The 23,267-nt window shown below is 38.9% G+C and overlaps 1 protein-coding gene across 9 annotated transcripts in view; it reads right to left on the reverse strand.

Annotated features, from left to right (window-relative positions):
- Positions 1–23,267, reverse strand: part of FARP1 (FERM, ARH/RhoGEF and pleckstrin domain protein 1) — a 204,992-nt gene that overhangs the window by 51,765 nt on the left and 129,960 nt on the right. For all 9 annotated transcript variants that reach the window (XM_032681067.1, XM_032681066.1, XM_032681060.1 and 6 more), the window contains exons 3-8: positions 15,606–15,710; positions 10,795–10,837; positions 9,561–9,639; positions 7,025–7,122; positions 2,481–2,595; positions 1,180–1,327 (exon numbers count right to left, since the gene is read on the reverse strand). In XM_032681067.1, the coding sequence (XP_032536958.1) occupies positions 1,180–1,327; positions 2,481–2,595; positions 7,025–7,122; positions 9,561–9,639; positions 10,795–10,837; positions 15,606–15,710 (588 nt within the window). The remainder of the gene's footprint in view (positions 1–1,179; positions 1,328–2,480; positions 2,596–7,024; positions 7,123–9,560; positions 9,640–10,794; positions 10,838–15,605; positions 15,711–23,267) is intronic.

Raw genomic sequence — 23,267 nt, forward strand, 5'->3', positions numbered from 1 at the left:
CTTGGTGATTCATGAGTTTACCTCATGAAAATACAGTGGGAGAGCAGGGGAAGGGCCTGAACACATAATTACTTGAGTTATGGGAATTTTTAACAACATCTTAGTGTTCTTGATCCCTAAAGATTTTTAGGCATCATTCCCATGTTTCAATCTATGCTTCAGTTTTGGGATTTTACTAGCAACATATTTAGTTATCAGTTTGGGTTTTTTTATTTATTTTTCTGCCTTTTTTTGTTTGTTTGGAGTTTTTTTTAAATTTTGAACTCAGAGCATTTGGGTAAGACATTTCTGGGTTTGTTTGTTGCTGTTACTTTTCTCTATGAAAGGTCTCAAAGTACTTTATAAGGTTGGAAACACTCCTGTTTTAATTATAGTCAAATAAAATGAATTGTCTTTATTGAAAATTGCATAAGGGACATTTTAAAGAACAGTTTTACTGTTTTTAACACAGAGTGAGGTTAAGTAGTATGCATCTGAAGTGGAAGTAGTTTACACCAGCTGACTACCTGTACCTTCACAACTGTAAAAGCCCAATTTGTTATTTATCTAAGGGGAACTGCAGAACAAGAATTTGATAAATTTACCAACGATGTTTCATGAACATTTACTAGGCTGGCTGGAGTAGGAAAGGAGAGGAAAGAAATAGAAGGGAAATCCTTTGAATCTTTAAGGGAAAGAAGTAAGAGTCATAGATTCAGCAAAGGTACAATGGCCAAGGCTGGTGAAGAAAATTGTAAAAGCTCTGACAAAGTAACACTACAGAGAGCTCACAATGCATTACCTTCATCCTTTCCCACGTACTCCAACTGTCTGTTGTTTTACTTGTCTCTGCTTCACACCCATTTAGTTTGCACCATGCCTGCAAGACTTACCTTCTCCTATATGGAGAAGGCGTAGGAGCATGACCAACTTGAAAGGGTGAGCTATGGATCAGTTTGCATCTTGAGTAGCATGTTGTGGATGCAGACGGAGTTCTGCACTGTGCATGCAAATAAGGTAAGAGTCCCTGGAAGCAAAGGACCTAATGCAGCTATAACACATTTAAGGTCATTGTCAGAAAAAATTTGGAAGTTCCTGAATTTTCCAAACCAGACACATGGCTGAGGTCCTAAATTCTTACTGCTGTCAGAAATCTCTTTGCTTTATGCAGTACAAAATCATGTCCTGAGCAGCTCTAACCTGAAACACCAGAATGCCTGTGTTGGCCACAGCCAGGTTGATTTTTGTCCCTTCCCTGTCCTTGGCTGGATGCAAGCGTATTCCATACATTTCCAGCCGACGGGCAATCTCCAAAAGCTGGAAGTCAGACTCTGCTGGTGTCTGTCCCCTTGAGAAAGAAAACGAGAAGAAACACAGTTTTGTCACACCTTTTAATAGAGATCAAAAGGCCATTCAGAGAAAAAAGAGAGATTTGATCAAAGAGACTGAAAACTGTCAGAGGTATAATATCTGTATGGTTTTATTATGCCCCCAGCCTTATATCAGCTAGAACAACAACTTAGTCTAAACCAATACCAAGAACACACTGATTTTACAGTCTATTATAAATTTTGATTGCTCCAACTCTGAGACACTGGATACAGTTAGATTTTGAACCATTAACTTTAACAGAATTTACTGCCTCCCTTTGTATTTTCCATTGGAAAATATGCTGTATTCAAGAAAAAAAAAATCGATGAATGGAAGTGTGTAAGGATGTTGTTCATTGTAAAAGTGAATGTAATACCAAAACGAAGTCAAACAGAAGACATGAAAATCTTACCATAAATGTTGGGAAGCATTAATTTTGTGATGAAAGTATGCAAAACTTGATTATTAGTGCTATAGAAATTACTACCACTCATCTATAATTCAATCTAGCTCAAAAATGAAACTGTTCAAGTCTTGAAGTGTTCTGGACAGCAAAAAAGTACCTTTCTGTGCCTTATTTGTAATTGTGTTAACCACCTTCTTCCTACTGGTCTTTTCTCCCTTCCAGACCTTAGGATACCAATTTGCATCATCGTCTTGAATTCTATTCCCCCAAATCCCTAATTCTGCAAGTACTGTGTGCTTTTCATAAAACTATCATTAAACTCCTTCTTCACCCATCTCAAGATACAGCACATAAAGGTGAAAAGGCAACATTCAATGTCCTTGAAACCAAAGGACTACTGTCATAAGTGCCTGACTGATCAGTCATGACTTGCAATCATACCTGCACAAAATCAGCAGTGAAGCATTTTGTATGAAATAGACTGTAAAATAACAGCATGCTTGAATGAATATCAAATCAATTGCACTTGAAACATCTTGTTATGATGATGGGAGAAAGGAAGGAGTAACCTTCAGAAAGTTCATGGGCTTTAACAGTTTTTGAGAAGCAACCTTTGAGAAACTCTGAAACCCAAATCTCTTTTGTACTTACGATCTAGCATACACTTACAGTTAGAACTACTCTACAGGAAAAGAAGGCCAACAAAAAGAACAAAAAAACTTACATGTGGTTACGGTGAAATTCCATGATTTTGTCTTCTAATGCTTCTTGATGAGGTATATACTTGTTCTTCGCTAAGTGTTCACGATCTATGGTTTCATCAAAATCCCCAATCTCAGCTATGGAGAATTTTAAGAACAGTCTATTAAAATGCTATATTAAATCTGAATAATCTGGTCCATGCAAAAGATCTAGACAGGTTGGAAGAGGGTAGGGAAGCAAACAGTTTCTTGCATGCTGTGTCACAGTATTAAAATTCATATTCCCCCTGCATTATCAACCACACATGACTTCCCTTCTCCCCTGTGTTAGTATCTGATACATGAGAAGAAGTCCAAGGATTCCCTCCATCTCCCATAACCAAATAAATAGTGGTTGGATGTCAACGGAACAAATGAAGCCATCAGTGCTACCTTGACTTGTGTGCAGGATAAGGGCAGGGGTAACAGGAAGGCCAGTACTAGTTCAGCAGAACTCATCCATCTCTGTCACATTCATGATGCTCAGGTGTCTTCCCATGGAGAAGCCAAGCACAAGCTTCCTCCCCAGGCCCAGATCCCACACTGTAATCTTTGAGGGAAAATCTGAAAGATGTTTCTGTTTGCTTGTTTGAATGCAGGCTTGTATTCCACCTTATGCGGCTATGAAACATTTGTCTTCCTCTAATTCTGCAGCAGTTTGAGACACATTCTGTCTCCCTCCTCCTCAAAGCTTCTCCCATCTGCTGCAGTTATTCAACACTGTGTGTGCAACAGTATGTCACACCCACCTTCCATTTTTCAGCCCATTCAATGAGATTTCCTCTTTTTGGCAGGTGGGGGGGTGAAGGGCAAGCAATCTATGTGTGGGTGCCAAATTACTATCTTATTGCTTGCTATTCTTGGAATGCCTCTGAAAATCCTGCTATTGTTTTTTTCACCAAACAGGCATAGCAGCTTCTACCTGCAAACCTGATGGAGTAATAGCAACATCGCTGCAACAAAGGCTGCTACCTTGGTAACGTCAGTGAAATTAAAATACAGTGCCTTCAAATTAAATGCAGGTTGCAGTCAGACACATTGTTGCACAGTTGACCTGGGATATCATAGAGCCAAGCTCAGATACACCTGCTTCATCCTCACTCATTCCGCCTACATAAATGAACCCTTAATCCAGTTCTGTCCAAAATAGGTTGATTTAGAAAAAGGGAAGGTTTCAGATTATGTTTAAAACACTGTGGGTGATTTCTGACAAACATTTGCCTGGAATCAGAGGTACCTGCAAAAGCAGAGGGGAAGCAATAGCCTCTTGTAGGCATTGAAGATGAGAAACGAAAGCATCTGTGAATGACAGAGCAGCAGCTTTTCGACCCAAACTGCCTGTGGGCACATGATGACATTTTATATTTTGAAGGTCATAGATGCAAAAGCGTTGATAACTGAGACTGTTTGATTTCCATCCCCTCATTCACCTCATCTGCTCTCAATCATTCCTTGAGACAGCAGAAGTACTACAGAATATTTGAGAATTCTGCTTTTAAAAGTTGTCCCATTTGTCCCCATCTCAGAAACAGCTCCCTCTGTCCAGTTTTACTCATCCCAGAATCACAAATCTTTAGGGTTGTTTTAAATCCTAACTCAAAGGCAAGTTTCTGTTCTTAATGAAGCCATAAACCCACCTAAGTTTGCAACACGTCAAATAACATTGGCCTGGATTCTTTAAAATGCAGTTCATAACCCATATGGCCATGTACACAAATGGGCTTAACACACCTTCTGTAGGGCTTTCTTCGAAGTCAAGAGTAGAGAAGATTTATTTCACCTCTACATGATTTTTATAATGTTCTCAGCATTTGTCAACTGCTAATCCATTATCAAAATTGTCTTCCTGGCTTTCAAGTTACTTCTGAATTTGTTCTCCCTGACCTCGTACTCAACAAGATTTTACTGTCCTCCTTATCCTCCTTTTCCAACTTAAATGCCTTTCTAGTAGCACTCCATCTAGAATGAGACAAAGTTATATTGTAAACAATGTCAGCCTCACATATAACTATTCTTTAAAATCTTTTCAAGTGATTTAGCCAAAGATTTATTTGCACTGCTGATCCTTTTTCTCTTATCTTGCAAGTGCATTATGCCATGCTGTATTCTGTCTCCATTAGCACTTCTGGTATGTCTAATGCTTTGTATTTCAGCTCTTTTTCTCTTATCACAGAACCACAGAATTGCTTAGGTTGGAAAACACTTCTGAGATCATCAAGTCCAACTGTTAACCCAGCACTGCCAAGTCCACCACTAAACTATGTCCCTAAGTGCCACATCTACACATCTTTTAAATATCTCCAGTGATGGTGACTCAACCACTTCCCAAGCCTGTTCCAATGTTTGACAATCCTTTTTGTGAAGAAATTTTTCCTAGTATCTAATCTAATCCTGTCTTATCAATTGTTACCTGGGAGAAGAAGTTGACCCCCACCTCACTACAATCTCCTTTCAGTTAGTTGTAGAGAGCAATAAGGTACTCCTGAGCCTCCTTTTCTCCAGCCTAAACACTTCCAGGTCCCTCAGCCACTCCTCACAAGACTTGTGCTCCAGACCCTTCACCAGTTCCATTGTCCTTCTTTGTACGTGTTCCAGCACCTCAATATTTTTCTTGTAGTGACAGGCCCAAAACTGAACACAGGATTCAAGGTGCAGCCTTACCAGTGTCAAGTACAGGGGGATGATCACTGCCCTGGTCCTGCTGGCCACACTACTACAAGCCAGTTCACCACTGGCCTTCTTGGCCACCTGGGCACACCTTTGGCTCATGGTCAGTCCATCTTCTTAATTCACACGCTTGCTGTACTGCATCATTTGCAGTATCAAAGTGTCCTCTCACTTCTAACATTTTCTACAATGCTTTTAAGGTATTTTAAAATGGAATGTTTCAAATATAAATTTCAACCTGTAATATACATGTTAATTTAGCAGAAATCTATTTGCTGTCATATTATGAGTTTATGATAAATAACAGTCTATAACATCGACATTAGCTTGTATACATAATGTAAGACCCTCCTGGAATCAGATATTTCCCATGGAAACCACTCATTGGCACGACATCATTAAGACACACAATAACTAACCTGCATTCTCAATCTTTCCACTTTGATATCATTACTCTTATCATCTCTTTAGTTTTATTTTTGTTGAAGACAAATACATAATATTTCTTTTGCTACTGAATAATAAGCTAGAGAGAAAATAAATAAAGACAGCCATGTGGGTAGGATACACCTATAGACTCTTACCAGACAAAATTTTCACAAAAAAATCTTCATGAGACACAAGATGGATAAATAAAAAAGACAGTCACAAACTTCTAGCAGAGGTTTCTAGCAAACACTGCTACGCAAAAAAAAGGGAGGGGGAAAAATCATAAACAGAAAAAAAAAGAAAAAAAAGAAAAAAGTATCCAGCTCGAAGTCAGGAAACGGCAAGGGGAAGGACTGCAGGTGCAACATGAGGCACAACATCCCTCTGCCCAAAATGGAAGTTCAGATTCTGTGTAAACTATCTCACTTCTGCATGATGAATCTGTTGCCTCTCTTCTGAAATGATGAAAAACCACCATTTTTGAATGCAGAAGTTACTTACCTTGCTTTCCCTCTAAGGAGAGTACTACTTGATTCCTAAAATCCCAATTCAGAATCATTCTGCACCTCAAGCTCGTGAGTAAAAGGGACAAAGAAGTACAGAGAGTTTCAAATGCATCATGATCACTTCCAGCAACCATGGAAAATTATTTAATCCAACAGCATAATGCATTGGAGTAGCACAAGAGCAATGGTGATGACTTGCCATTTTTACACACCTAGAAACGAGTGCTTCTCACCAAGTCTGCATTGGTGCGTCAGGGGAATGGTGCATCAATGTCGATTACAATCATTATACTTGCTACTAGGTGGTTTTTTCCAAATGTTATTCTCAAGATGAGTATCCATAAAGTCTTGAAATGGAAAACATACACTGTCTTTAAAGTGATGTGGAAGCTAAAAGAAGCTTTGATGTGGTGAATAAAGTTAACGTATGATTCTACTGAACTGTCCTATTGCGCGTATTTTGCTATTAAAAAAAAAAAGGCTTAAAATCTGTTGTTGTTTTCTTTTCTTCCCCATCGGGACTGTGATTTAGTCTGGCATTCTAAGCATGTTTATTTACTACATTCTCTAGACAGCATACAGATCTCCAGGAATTCGAATGCTCTGCTGACATGATGCAAAATATAATAAAACAGGAATTCAGAAGAATTCAACCTGTTTGTCATGGCCTGTAAAGTGTACTTTTTAAATTATCTTTTCCAGCCTATCGAATGCAGTGCTTTAAAAATGCAAATACAGTGTCCAGAAGCTCTTTTTATTTGAAAGAGTAAATTATCTGTATTTGAATGTCATCATAGCCAAGTACAATAAATTGTCCATATGGCTTAAGCCTGTCCCTACAGCAGCTAGTAGCAGGTAACCCTGCAAAGCGTGTTCAACCAGTCATCCTGTTTATCCTTCTGGAAAGAAGAAAAATGGGAACTTACACTGTACTATGTGTGAGATTAGGAGGGCAGTGCTGGTATCATTACATGTTAGCCTTCCCTGTGCCAGGTCCTGCTTCACTTGCAAGGCAAATAGGTACCTGCAAAACAAACATGAACAAAGAGCTACACAAAGAAGGAAGGAAAGAGGATAAATTATTTCAACACCACCTCTGGCTTTGACTGTGTGTTCCTTACACTTTTTGGAATCTACAGAAGTGATCAGAATTATCTAAGTTTAGAGGCTAAATAATAGTAATAGTGTATTACTGCCATTAGAGTCATACACAGTGTCTGCTTTGCAGAACCAAGATATCTCTCTCTTCTTCCCTCCCTTGGAACTAGAGCAATGAGATATGACAGTGGAAGCAAACGTGACAGCTATTAGGTACTCAGCAACACAGCAAGCAATCCTAGATAATGCAGCTGGTTGTAACTATGAAGAAATGACAGATAAATCAGTGATTTAGAGGTATCAGTTGATTCTTGTAGAATAAAAAGAGAACTGCAAACTTCCACCTTGACACTCATCAGGAAATGATGCACAAAACCTTGATGAATCAACTCCAGCTTGTTCTGATACCTCTGTGGCTCTATTACCTGCACGGTCATGTACCAGACCTTTTAAACACTGCCTCCAAACCACTGGCCACGTAGGGCAATTCTACATTGATAGTTAAGTACAGAGACAACCTATGTTCATGACATGATTTCAACATTTAAATTCTTCTCACTTCAACAAAAATTGAATGTCTTAGTTCCACTCAGTATCCAATTCTTCCTTACAAAAAAAAAAAAAGATCCAGAAACAGGCATTTCTCCTACAGCTGATATGAAACCTGAACTGGTCAGATACCTCAACAAGCCTTCCAAAGATGGCAGCTCTTCTGGAGAACTCACAATAGCATCTCAGTAGTTTTAATAAGACTAGATTTTAATAAGTTCTGTGAAAAGCTCTCATTTGAACAGTGAATTTCTGAATGATGAGATGTAGGTACACAAAATAAAAGGGGCAAGCTGATTTGAGGAGTATGGAAATGTACTGTGTATGTACGTACTGAAATAATACGGCAGATCTACATAACGTCCTTTTGAAACCTGCAGACATCTGCCTACCCAAAAAATTCACCCTGGGAGAAGAATATGGCTCAAAAATGCTATATTCTTTTCTTCAAGTCATGAAGCAGCTCCCTGTGGATAATGCTTTCACATCCTGCACACTGCTGTGTACATATACTCAAGTCCCTAAGCATGAATACGTAAAATCTAACAACAAAAGTCATTAGGATTCAGAGGCAGATCTTCAGATGCAGAAGGAGATCACCAAAAATCAATTTATAGTTCACATACTAAGCAACTGATGTGCAGGACATCTACTGGGAAACAGAAATGTTTCATTAGTAACATCACATTGTGAGTTTCCATTCATCCTTTTATTCTTTTTATTCAATCTTTCAAGTAAATATTCCTTCTCCCTACCCCACATTTCTACTTTTCTCTTTTCAGGCCTTAAAGTGATATCAATAATTTACTTTTTTCCATTCCAATGCTCTATTTCAAAATAAAACATGACAAAGATAAAAAGTGAACATCACAAAAGTGGACTTGTTCTCTATAATGCAAGTCATAAGGACACCAGAGCTCTTTGTAAAAGAGGACTTTGCCTTGTGAGAAGATTGAAAATAAAAACTAATAGTGAAAGTACTGAATGAAAATGGAAACATGTAATTTATAATACTGTTAACCAGAAAAATAAATGAAAAGTTGCAGTGAAGAAATACTGCAACAAAACAATGTTTCTGACCATAAAGGAAGGACCTCTTAGTGATAAAGAACCTTAACAGGTCCCTCATATACATATTTACTCACAGAGGAATACAACTCTTTGTGCCAAAGCAGTGTGAAATTCAGAGGTTCAATGAAGTTTTTGAAATGCAGTGAAAAGAAACACACCTTTAAGGTACTCTGTCTGCATGTGTGTGTATCTATCTCTACCTTCCTCTTATTTTTCATTCTATTCCTTTTCCTTTCTATTTCTCCGTCTCCAAAGTCACACTTTTCACCTGTGCAAACCTTTGGCGTGTGGGTTGGCTCTACAAATAGGGTTCAGTGGTGCTGTAAATTAGCAATTCATGTAAAACTGCTCTATCCCAAACACGAGTGCTGTCACATGTGTCCCTCAGCAGAAGGGTGATCCAGGCTGCCAATACACGACTTAGTCAGGTCCCTTCCAACACCACTGCCAAAGGGGCTTAGAGAACTCTGTTGCCGAACTGACTTCTCTTGGGGTGTAGTAAAGCTTTCCTCGGACTTCAAATCCAAGGAGGCAAAGGACTCACACACTTTGCAGAACCCCTCAGCGTGAACTGCAACTGAATCTTAGGGCCCCTTTTTTCAGGTGCATTCAAGGCTGGGACAAATCGTATCAAGCTAATACAAAGAGGCAGTCATCGATCCTCACCCATTCATCTCAAATTCCATGTTTTCCCCTCTGTCCACCAGAGATTTAGCAAGAAAGAATAGTCATGCAGCTACTAACCTTGTCAGTTCCTCCTGCAGCTGAGCGTGGTCAGGTGGGAAGAACTTTACCACAAATTTTACAACAACGTGCTTCGGTCCTAGGGGAAATGTCAAAGGAAGTTAGTAAACATCAGTAACATGCTGGCCAAATTTTATTATCCACAAGGATGTACAAGGGATGATTCATATAATCTGCAGTGCGTAGAGACACACTAACCTCCTGTCCTTTGTTAGTATGCAGGATATTTAGAGACTGCCCAATAAAATTTACACACAATAAAAGAGAACAGTAACTTCGTCAAGAGCTACTCTCCTAAAACCAAGTCTGTTTCTAGTAATTACATGAGTCAATCCAATAAAATATTATGTGTGTCTATTTTCCTTGCTCTGGAACAGGAGAGAGCTAATTATACGCTCTATTTTTCAAGTGTATTTTTCAAATACACTCTATTTTTCAAGGTCACTAACAAATTATTATTTCCGTTTTAACAGCAGCACATATGTTCCAACTTTTGCAAGTACGACCAGTGACAAAAGAAACAATACATCTTCATTGTGTGAGAGGGACAGGTGCCAGAGCATATACTCAGACTAACACCACCAGAGATGCACCTAGGAAAACTTAAGTCTCAATAGTAAAGCTAAATAAATTAAAAACTTGTCTGATATTTGACAGAGAAACAAAATAAGCAAAACCTTTCCTGTTCACTTCTACTCTTTCCAGAGCTGGTGGCTATTTACAATTTCCTATCCTTTCCCACCACCCATCATAACTTCTCCTGAAGGCCCTATTCCAACTGTTTCCTCCTCTTCATCTCTAATAGTTTCAGGTTCCGCAGCAATGTCCCACACAGTTGTAATACATCTGCTAGCTCCTTCCCAGTAGTAACATCTTTGTGTTCTTTTTCTTCTATCCCAATTACTGCTACCTGTCAGGGATGTATGCTTCCTTTAAAACTTTTTTTACTGTACTAAATTTTTCTCTACAAAATTGTTACCTCCACTGCCACCAGTGCCTCTTCTAGTGACTGACTAAACTTCAGCCTCCTACAGGGTCAGCCCCTTCATATGTTCATGTGACATAATTTCACATCATGCAGAGTACATCTCTTAAGGACAGATCAGAAATAAAAAAGAATCCCAAAAAAATTCAGCAAAGAAAGTTTAGAAGCTAAAGATTGCAACTGACAGAGTCCTAATTTATTCAAATACTCTCAGACTAAGGAAAGAAATGTCAACAAGGAAATACTTACTTCTAATCTGTTTCATAACAGGCTTCAAAAGATCAAGCCACACCTGAAAACAAAAGAAGGTGGTTATCATCTCTGAACAAACTACTAGAGGAGCATTTTTAATTGCATTACTTAGATTATCAGCAGCATACGTATTTTTTTCCAGTGTGGTCATTATGCTTTCCTTAATTATACACAGTGGATTTTCTCCCTAAAACTCTGGAAGATGCTCAGGAACTGGCATTGTTAATTGGCACAGCTTTTGAAGCAGTACAGATTCAGAGAGATGGGAAACAGTGAGGAAATCTACCCCTCACTTGTCTCAGGCATCAACACATCAGCACATTTGGTCAGGAACATTTTGTGGAAAGAACAACTGAAAATAGGAGTTTAGAAAAAGACAGTCCTATACGGTCACTGTGGTCCTCATCCTAATTAATTTTGAGAAAGGTAAGTGAAAAGGGATGGTGCTTGCCTTTGAGCCAAGAACATTGGGCAAATAGAGAAACAAGAAAGCAGCAGCCTCCTGGTTTTGGGGACCCAACAGGAGTCCTACTGTGAGGTCTGGGCATAAATTTGGAGCTCCCTTGCTTGGCTCCACGTAGATAAAGGAGCCTCCCTCTCAGCACCTGTGGGAGGAATGTCCTCTCAGATGTGAGGCAGACAACAGCACAAAGGTAGGAGAAAGCTTACTTTTGATTTGTGGAAAAATTTTCTCTTTTTTATAAAGCCAGGAAGCTCAGGCCCAGACTTTCTTAACTGGGGACAGTGTAACTTCTGCATATAGTTCAGTTTCATATGTTTTTTAACAACCCATTTTCCAGGACAGTGTATGGGTCTTTCCTTCAGCTTTCAAAAGGGAAGTAGCAGGTGGAATTACAGTTTTAAGAGCTTAAATCCACATCCTGCAGTCTCAAATCAGAACGTCCTGGACAAAACATTACAGAAAGCAGAAGGTAAAAGCCAGATGATTCACAGGACCTGGAGAAGTGTGACAGCTCACACTTCTCAGCTGGTAACTAACTACCTATGCCCAAGATTTGCATTTTGTTATCTCACTAAATTGCACAGGGCCTCCCTTGCAGATATCTGGAATTTGTGGAAGAACCATCACAAAGGTCAAAGCCATTAAAAAACAAATTAACTGAGTCTTCCTCTAGAAAAACAGTATGTATTAAAATTATTACTTCTTTGACCTTTAATAATTTTACATTATGCAGAGACTGAAACATACTCAAAATATCAATTTTCTAAAATCGCCTGAGAAGCCAGACAGGAACAGGCCTGTATTGCTGCTATAAGTCCTCCAATGCTGTGTTATATTTTTATCATTACTAATATGAGTGCTTGAATTCTTCTTACATTTCTCAGTCTAGGAAAGTGTTTTTCTTTTTTTTCAGAGGCTAAAGAAACTTGGTTATCCAAGAACAGGAACACAGTGTTTATCACATGTTAAACTGGTTCTAAATCACTCTGACACTTCAATAACTTAAAACTATTTTGTTTCAGAAAGTTTGCACACACATAATCTGCAACCAAGGCCAGGGAGTTTGCCAAGTTTAGTTAGAAAAATGACATATCAAGTATGAAATAATCAGTTTGCAAGATTATGGGAGTAATATATTTTACTTGACACTAAAAAAAGATAAATCTCCCTTCTCCCCAGAGGTAGTTTATGATACAGCTTGAGCACACAAGTGCATCATTCCTTTCTTTACTTTCCCAGTCATCCTACAAGCAAGTTATAACATCCTTGGATAGACTGCTGGATACTACAAATGCATGTATTGAATGCATGTAGAGAGAAATGTGAGCCAAAACAAAGATGTCACCAGTGTCACCAAACCCTAGGAATCAAAATATACGCATCATGCAACTCCCACACTATATCTAAACACCGTAAATCTGAGACTGGTTTATAAACTGGAAATGAAAATTAATGTGAGGACTCAATTAAGATTTATGTTTTCAATTTTCTCCAGAACTACAGAGGCCAGATTACTTATTTGTTAAATGAAGGCTGGCATTCCACAATGATGACCAGATTTCAGCAGTGGAGAATTGGGGCAGACATCAAGTGTGATGAAACTCTGTGATGAAACTCTTAAGTCTCAATAGTAAAGCTCAATAAATTAAAAACTTGTCTGATAAAAGCTTGGCAACAGTGCCTCATTTCTCCTTGTCCCAGCAGGAAGTGCAGCCTTCAGACTCTCCACATTCATCTCCCATCTTCAGCAGATCTTATCTGTTGCAAGTATGGCATGCTTGAATGTATACATCTGCCAGGCATCTTGACATACAACTGTCTATATGTCAGATATGAGGTCTGGAGTCTTGTATGTTGAAATAAGCACAGCTGAACTGTGAATATATGACTTCATGTAGATATTACATCCAAACAAATACACTCTAAATATTTATTTTTCCTTTTACATTGCACTCTACATTGGAAAAGCAACTCATTCTGTTCAGATGATATGAATGCAAAATAAGCATGTGTGTTTTATTTCTCAGACACACTATTAACTGCAATTTTTTTTATTTGTACAGTGTTTGAGTTCTACATTATGGCCATTATGAAGCTCAGAAAATGTTAAATCCCACAGGAACATTCACCTCAACTGCATCATATAAACTGGTTGCAACTGAAACAACAATTCATAATCAAATCTTCTGGTTCAGAGTTTCTGGGAGTTGCTTTCAAGTAGTTGAAGCCATTCGTTCCACTGAATCTCACCATTCTTGGGGCATAGCTGACTGGATGTAGGCAAGGTTTGTGGTATCTCCCCACTTTTCAGAAGCAAAGACTGGAACAACCAGCCAGAATGTAGACCAGTGCTCTCAGATATTTGGCTACTATTTCCTTTCCCAAGAGTAGGGGCCGGGTGAGTTACCATGCTCAGTGCATGGAGCTATTTTCCTTCAGGTCAAACTGGCAATAGCTTTAGGGGGTTTTTTCCACCTTCCTCTTCATCAGAACCACGTCTTCCCCGCTGTGACTGTCCAGACATATTTCCAGCCAGTCAGTTCCTGCCACTGCAAGAGCCTCAGGCAGTGGCAGCACCTCGATCTCTCCTGTGTTCTGCCTCAAGCAAATAAAGGGTTCTGTTTTCACAAGACTGAAAACTGTTTACTTGAGTTCTCTGAGCAAAACACAGAGGGTCATCCATTTGAAACTTAACGACCTGTGAAGCAGAGAAGGTTGATCAAATGACCTTCTCTACTTTCTAGAAAACTAAAAAGGAACTGTATATACAATAAATGTTAGAATTCATTTCGGTTTTACATACATACATCAGCAATGTCAGCATGTCATTATTAACATGACTACGCAAACCCTCTGCTGTAATAGTACTGTACAGTTGCACTGTTTTGAAGAGTTATGTTAAGCTCTCAAGTTACCTAAAGCATTAGCCAAAGATATCTGGCAGAATACTAAACTTTCTAGTAAACTGCATTTCATGTAATTCCAAGAGCAAACTGTGAAGCAGATGACTTCTAAAGATTAACATCCATTTTTTAAAATTTCCTATTTAATTGCAGTTAACCTAAATCAATATGACCACTAGTGTTCAGTTTCAATGTCTGTTGTCTAGTGTCTATGCCTGTACTCAACATCTCAGCCTTGGCCACATTGGTCTTCATTGTTGGTCTACCCTGGCCTCCAGTCGGGAGGTCTGGAGACACACAATCCATAACGCTGCTGCTTCCTTTGAGAACGCACGCAGGATCACCATCGAAAAGACAACGCAGAAAGAATCGCATCCTGCCGATACCATCCAAGGAGTCTTTCTGCTGAGCCTTTTGCAACCGATCTTGTCTATCTTGCACTGGCCTCTTTAGCCACCAGCGTGTCTGTAGCAAATGTGGGTAGAGTCTTTCTCAAATCTTTGTTTGCAAAGCCTAGCCATGATATGATATGCCTGTACTAGACCATGACAGACAAGAGATTGCTACAGTTTATTTCATTAAGAAATATTGCTCCTTATGCATATTTTAACTAGATGGACAGAGAACAGATTTTTTTTTTTAATTGCCCAAAGTCATCTCCTTTAGGTCAGCCAGGCTACAGGTGCAAAATCCACCCAACAGGCATGAAATCCAATGTACATCAGAACGTACTGGTAAAGCAATTCAGATAACTAGCACACATGCCAGTAGGTCACAAGTAAGTCTAAAGTAAAACAAACTTCAAAAAGAAAGTCATTAAAGGCTAAGAATCATTAGCCTCTAGCTTTCTCTGCTACATGATACTGTTAGTGCAATGCCTGAATGTTGCCAGCAGCTGATCTCCAGAGTCCAGAGTGTCAGGACCAGGACACCTGACTGTGCCACACAGCTCCCGAGATAAAACTTCCATCAATTTATTTGAGGTTTTTGGTTTTTCTTTCCTTTTATTAACCTTATCATATTTTATCTATCCCTTTTCTTGCCCCAAAATGTTTTTCATGAACTCTGTCACAATCATTGCAACTTCTCTGTCAGTGGAGAAAGATCATTTCTGCACTCCAAAACAAGCAGGACTGTAAAATCAAGAGTTGAGGCTTGCAACAATCCAGCCTTTGGCTTCTGTACAGCAACTTATAAAAACAAAATGCTTTCCAAACTTGTGTCTGAATTGGCTGTTATTTTCAACACAGATGAAGTCTGACAGGAGCAATTAGGTTTTAAAAACATTTCTTCAACTCCAGTAGGCAAGAACTTTTTTTTTAAAAAAGTCCTTTTCCTTTTGGAGATTGAGGATTAAACATATCTTTCAAGTAAGGAGCAAAAGAAGAGAATACAGTGCGTATGCAAATGAAAACCAGATGAAAATTAATCCATTTACATACCATCATCTTTTTATTATCTGGAAATTCAAGGCCAAAGTAGTCACCTTCGACAAGGTTCAGGTGGTTGCAAACAGCATCATGCAAGACTTTCCCTGGAGCTCTTTGCTATAAGAAGAAAACAAAGCCTAGAGTTACAAAGATGCTTTTAATTAGTGGAAGAAAAATTATTATGCTAAGAAATTATTCAGCAAACAACACAGCCAAAACTGTTTACAAAATCAGTGGATATGACAACCATACCCACAGGGCAGTTAACAATAATTACACTAGTTTTAAAGCTACGGAATATATCCATCCATCCCTGGATGGCAGTTCTGAATCCATCTTTAGTGTATTTTTATTTTTGAGAGAAAAATATCATGAAACAGAAGAAGTAGAGAAGAGGGACTTGAGATATAGTTCTCTTATGTCTGCCAAGGCTAATTTTTACTGTGAATTTTGCAGGATAGTTATTTCATCCCATGTCCCTTCAAACCATGTCAGGTGGTGCTACGTACATCTGTGTACAACATAATGAAACCAGAACGCCCACTGACAGGCCTATCATACCAAACACCGGGGACTCAGGGGTTGCTGCATGTCTCTTGATCTGCAACAGGCTCAAGTCATGGGTTCTGACTTCGCATGGGCTTACCCTAAGCCTCCTGCTGTGAGGCACTGAGGCTGGTTCAGGCCTGTTACCCTGATGGGACTGGTGAGTAATTTGGAGGAGTCAAGAGCAAGTGTTTCCCCCCAAATGCTGAAAGCCTTCCTCTATAAAGACCAGATGTTCTAGCCCAATATTAGCTTCCAGAGCTGCTGCTCTGCTGATTGTAAGGATTCTTTTCATCAGCCCATCTGTTAAATCCACACCTGCAGAAAATACTGTAAATTACAGCTCACTAGCAAGTCTTCTGCAAAAGACAGACTCTGTATAAAAAGGCCAATCACTGAAATAAAATATTTTTGTTCCTTGGACAAATGCACCTACAGTCACTTCAGAACAAATAATAACCCATTAAATTGCACAAACCTCACTGTTATAAGAGGCCAATCACACCCTGGACAAGCGCCCTTGCACTCAAACCTACAGATTGGCCCCTTCCCTTTCAGCCCAGTAAATAATTACTAGAGCAAAATTAAACAGCAGTAACTAAGCTAAGAAAAGAAAACCATTAGAGATCAGCAGACTAGCTGACCTGTCTCAGACCTGACTCTGAGCTCAAGTGTGGGCATCTCCAGGCAGTGGCCACACCAACAGCCCACTTGCAAGTGAGAAGCTGCTCCCATCCCATCCCAGATGTACCACTATGCAGTTTGGTCTCTGTTTTACTAGGATATCAAAAAATAAATGGACTTTATTTTTCCCACCTAGGATATTACCTGCTTTTCAACCACAACCTGAAGTACAAAGCATCATTCCAAAGGTAGTTTATCTAACATTTTCTAATACGAATTGTGAAAAGTAAATATCCAGTAGTGAGGCTTACACCAGAGAAACTAAAACAATGACATTTTTTTACAGAAAGGATATATGTGCCACCACAGCAGCACTGTCACGCTGGTGATGCAGGACACAATGACTGAACCCTTCAATGCCAGCTGGTTTCAAAAGTCTGAAGAGAAGAGCCAAGCTCACTTCTCCAAGAACTCACTGAGCAGGTTTTTGCTCAACGTACTCCCAGTGCCTCTAACAGACCTATGCCATCAGGAAGCAACGTTCACTCTGATTATTTTATTAACTGTTTGTTAATGTTTGCTGTAGCAAACGTTATCTTCATGAATACTGCCAGAAAACACATCAAGAGCAATTGCAGACAAAAGTACTTTTTTTTTAAGCATTCACCATAACCTTGCATTAACCAAAGTAATTCATACCAAAATGCCAAGAAGATACAAAGAAGGCAAAGGCACTTTTGATCTGATACAATATATCCAAAATAATATCAAGTGCAAGTATATTTGAATACACTCACTTCACATTTTCCAGCTTCATTAAACCAGAAGCAGCCTTAATGTCCACCACTCAGCCCACACAGACCATTGCACCTTGTATGTCAGGTCTAACAGAAAGATTCCCATATTTTCCACTCCATCTATCACTGTACATAAGCAAAAATAAACATACATTGTCTCTTAATGAAAGAGCTTCCTGATAAGTGCATTTCTTTGGAGGCAACAGAATAATATTAGAGACACTAGACTGAGTGCAATAACAATGTTATTTTACTGCTCTGAAAACACACCCAGAAGTGATTTAGAAGCAACTACTCCTGCTTCTAGACTAGTCTCAGGCCTTCAGAGTTTGGTTGGGGCTGCTAGAAGGACATGTTTGTCAGTCACCCTCAAGCAAGCAGCTTTCTTACTTATGCACAACCAGAAAAATGGAAATATGCCTCTGCATATGTATGTATGTCTTGCTAAAGTATCTGATGGGCTCCTCTCATTCATCATTCCTCCCAGGGAAAATAAAGTGTCTCTGGGTGCATGGGGATTTTTGACCAATGGAAAAATGCAGAGAGGCCACCTGCGTTACCCCACTGCCTAAGGTTAGCTGAGGAGACCACGCCTGTCTGATCTCAGACCTTGAGTTAAAGCATCCGATTAAAACCTCCTGAGTGTTTTCTTAAGTTTTTTTTTTTTCTTAGAAGCATTTAGACGATGGAACGACAGTCTTGTAGTGTTTATGTCACTTGGCATTTTCTCTGGAGTGTGGCTCAATAACATGAAATGCTTCTTACTCTAATATTTGTAAATATTACTATTCTAAACTCATCTTAGCTTTGATCAGTCTACCTCAAAATAAAATCTGACAGTTCTCTCAAAGGAAATGCTGTGCATATAACATCTGCTGAGATTTAGAGGCTGATGAAACTCCAGTCTTGCAGGACCAGATAGAGAAGTACAACATCCACAAAAGCAGGAACTCACAAGGTTTCAAAGAGATGGTGCAGTTCCATGACATCTCTACTAAAAAATTTAAACACAATAAATTAAAAGTTCAGTCCACTGGGTATAGAAGCAAACCAGGAGTCATTCAGAGCACCACAAACACAAGCTGACAGAGGAAGCATTCAGGAATGAGTGTGCCATACTGATGACATCATCTATAGTACACAGTTGTGCCTGACTTGAATGTGGTTACAAGCCCCATGAGAAAATACAAATTTCCAGGATTTGGAAGGCATTTTCCAACCATCAAGTGTGGCCCTGTTGCCATGCCTCAGACAGCAAGTACTAGGCAAGCTTCATTGGCTTCTGTCCCAGAGCCCTGTGGCTTCATGGCTGCACAAGCCAGAGCTTGGCTGCTTTCCCTGCTCCATGCCAGCACCAGGCTGATCCATGGGGGCCCATGAGTCCCCCGAAACAGCCCTGCATGCACGTCAGGTTGCAGGGAGGGGAAAGGCTTTACTACAGCCTGTGCTACAGAAGGGCCTTTCACTGCTACAGTGAGAAAGCTCAAGACAGCCATCACAAAAGTTTCACAGATTTGAATGAGGGAAGGTCACCAATGTTGCCAAATATGGAGGACATGGGAAAGGAGAGCCAGGAGACCTATTTCCTGCTCTTCTTGTGCATCATCGAATGAGAGCTCACAACAGGGAGGGAAAGAACTCACACAAAGGTGAAGATCAAAGAAGTATGAAGTATGCAAGTGGGACATTGACATGGAAGTAGGGAAACAGTGAAGGCTGGTGGCAAGACTATTCCTCCAGACCACTTGTCACCACAGATACCACATTGTAAGGTAGTGAGGGAAAGGAAACAGGAGGGCACGGTATGCTGGTGGAACACACCTGGGGGAAGGTCACATGCAACATACAGGAGCTGGGAAGCAGCTGCAGTGGGTGGAGGTCCACTGCTCCTGTTTCTGTTGACAGCCAGACTCCTGTACAATCAATGGAAAAATATTGCAGCTCCAGAGGACAATTCTTCCTACCCCAAACCAGCCATCTGAGTATACTGGCAGATGTGTGAGCAATACTTCTGACAAAAAGGAGCCAGACATCTGTGTTACAGGGTTCATGTTAGAAGAAGTGAGCCACAGTCATAGTGATATACCAGGGAACTACTATTATTCTTTTGACATCAGCATAATAAACCTTACACCAAAATAATATTATGAATTTATTGCAGAGAAAAGAAGCTCACTGATTTCCAGCTACACCTCCTTATTGCTTAATGCGTATTGAACTGGCCTTTCATTTAGCTCTGTGAAATCACATTTTAAAAGTCACTTTACATTTTCAGAGAACATCCAGTTCTAAATTATGAATAATGTGCATCACCACTTTTAGCTGCAAGCTATGAAGGTACCCAGTCAAACTAGAGTGCTTTACATGTTATGCATTCAACATCTCAGTCCTACACTCAATTCACCTCCCTCTACTCCCACCAAAATCCCAAACTGCATGTTGCTTATGATCTTTCAATGGTGTATATTTTAATAGGTCCAACAATTCTTTCATGTTCTAGCGATTGCCAATCATTTAAAAAAATCTCCCTCTACATACTTGTTTAGACCATTCTTTGGCACGAGTACAATATAGGGTTTTTTTGTAAAAAAAAAAAAAGAAAGTACATAGCAATATCTGGAAGGTATCCAGGTCTTTGAAAGAAGTGCATTTGGACACATTACACCCCCTGCCCCCAGTTTATTTAGCAATTATGTCACTAATATTCTACCAAAAAAAAAAAAAGTTTATCATCAAATAGTTATTTTACTGTTCTTCTCTCTATACAGCCAACAAATCTCAGTTCCCAGCCTGAACAAGATCTTTGGTTGAAAGATGTTTGTTGGTTTGTTTGTTTTTAACATTACTGAGCAGTAATATCAGGTTAAAAAAAACCAAAATAAAATAAACACTTTCTTCTGAACATCTGAAAAATGTTAAGTCCCATTTTTGGGAAATAAAGAAATTATTTTCATGTGGAAACACAGACTACTTTATTTTCCTTCTTCAAAACTGTAAACGGGCCAGAAAAAAAGTTTGGGGTTTTTTGTTCGGATTTTTTTTTAATTACACTTGCTTGTGTATTAGTTAACAACTGATAAGTAGAGAAAATAATTCCTTTACGTTCATCTAAAAGAAAAACGTACATTCCTACCTACCACCATATAAAGGCAGGCATTTCTTCCATTAATGTCCTGTTCCTATAACATTTTGGGTGCTCAAATGCTCTAAAATGAAATGCGATAGTTTGGTCATGCTAAATATTTCACAAATACTTCAATATTATATTGTACAGTGTTTAAAATTTTATTTGCTCTTTCATGGTTAATCACCGAAAAAATCCCTTGTACTGATCAGCCTTGTATTAGATCAGCCTGACTGCCAAATTATTTTTATACTCCAATTTAACAGCTGCATAGAAATGATCATGAAAACTCCATCCAGTATTTTCATTACTATTTCTGAAGTTATACACAGTTGTAATCAATACTAAAAATAACAATGTTCTTAACAGTATAACTTTTCACAGTTATTCAAAGCTGTTAAAAATTATATATGTATCTACAGTTTTGAAAGGAAAGAAAACCTGTCAACAAGTGTTCATGATAAGCAAATAGTATAAAAATAACCTCAAAGATAAGATTGAGCAACTAATAACCCTGTCAGAAATTTATACTACAAAGAAGGCTTGAAAACTACTCACAAGAGAACAATGTTGTCAGCATCTGAAGACAAATTTTGTATTTTAAACAGTTCTCCTTTCTGGTATAAAATGAAATGCATAATCTATATTTAGCAAAAGTCTATCTCCTGAAAGGTGGGATTAAAGGCAAGAAGTACTGGTCTGAGTATTGTTGCTCTGGACCTAATAGTGCCAAGACACATTCTCTGCCCTTCTCCTCTCCTCCCTTTCAAAGTACAGGTGTTAATCCCATAGGAAGGATTAGATAACTATAAAAATAGCATTAGACCTTAATGATAGCTCTTATACCTGGTCTTACTAGTTTTTACCTTGCTATTCATCTCAGATTGGGTAGCTGAAAAGTGTTGGAAGAAGTCTGATTCATCACTCCTACATACCAGGCCAAAGAACAGCGGAGAAGTGACACCTTTAAACACAGCAGTCACATACTCCCACCAGTAATTTTAAATAGGTAGATCCCCACTCTGTACCTGCAGACACCAGGTAGCATCCCATTTAAGGAGAAGCGGTAGATTTTTATGATAACCTATGATAACCTCATTCCTTTTAAGATATTTTCCATTTTAATGTAGTTGAAGGCTCCACTCCTGGCACATGTCCCACATGCTTTTGCACAGACTGTGCACATACCATCAAAGGGCGGATTGAGGCCAAATGCAGTAACAGAATAAGTCTCTTATACTGCCTTAAAAACAGGCGATTGATCATCTGCTGTGTGCGAACAATAAGACTATTTAGTGTTCTTTTCTTTCAAGATCTTAGTGGGCTGCTTTATTACTTTACACTCACCACATAAGCTGTATTCCCTTAATGCCAGTGCTTGCTTTCCACAGTCTCTGATGTACACTTTTACCCTTCCATCAATTTTGTTGGTGGTGGCACCTTTTCTTAAAGAGTGTAATTGTAATTGTAAGATACGGTGCTTTTTACTTCAGGTGTGTTTTACTCCAAATACCTACCCTTAAAAAAAAAAATGCAGCAGCAAAGTTACACTTCCCCCCCACACACCTATCAGCTATGACAAACAAGATGACTCCAATAATGACTATTTTAGGAATTTGACTGCTAACCAAAAATCAACACACCAAAAATTATTGAGGCAAAAATATAAAGAGAAGGATTTTAATAACCACCTCATTCATTTGCATTTCTAGCATTGTCTCCAAAAGAGATTTGCAATTTTCCACATTTGAATATACACAGATTTGTTATTATAACCATGCTCTTGAATTTCTGATCATGACAAAGTGTCTTATGTCAAAATATTTTCTAAAACAGGCAGCAGCAGAAGGATTGCTCTTACTAAACTTTAAAGTCTCTTCCAATGCCCAAAAATCAACTTTAGTAGAAATAGCCAACAGCAAAATTCAGGTGAACATTAAATACTAAATAATCCTCTTTAATAGTTAAATAATGTTGAAGGAAAAAGAAAAATATTACTAGGAAAGCTAATGTAAAGTTTTATGATGAGGCTGTTTTTAGCATTGCTTGGTTAAGCTTTTTCTTACAGCAGGGTCAGACTAACACAAAACTCAGCTACAGTAAATCCTCTGGTAGCTGTACATCTCCCTAATTACAGTACTGTAAAGCTACTGGAATTGGAAGCTCTGCTTGGTCTCTTTTCACCTGGCTCATAAAATCCCAGTTTTATACCTTAATGGGCAAATACCACCCACACTGCATTATATGTGCCATTTTAATGAGCATGTGATGACACAAAAATGGAGAAGAGGTGGGCTGGGCACCTTCAGAACTGAGTCTTTCACACCACAGACCAACTTGTCATCTTAAGGCATAACAATCAAATCTTTTGATTTCTTTGCAGTTCTTACAAATGCAAATGATATTAATACTGATTCTATTTCCCACCTTTATATTACTCTAATTTCTAGTTGACAAGGAGTTTGTTACTACATAACCAGCAGCAAACACCGCAAAACTAGTGGAGGCCTTTGTAAAGAGGAAGAAAGGGGAAGAAAGAGGTAGATTCTTGGAGCTTGGAGAATTTTTTCCTCAGGCAGCTAT

This window comes from Chiroxiphia lanceolata, chromosome 2 (assembly GCF_009829145.1).
Source record: "Chiroxiphia lanceolata isolate bChiLan1 chromosome 2, bChiLan1.pri, whole genome shotgun sequence".
Taxonomy (NCBI): Eukaryota; Metazoa; Chordata; class Aves; order Passeriformes; family Pipridae; genus Chiroxiphia; species Chiroxiphia lanceolata.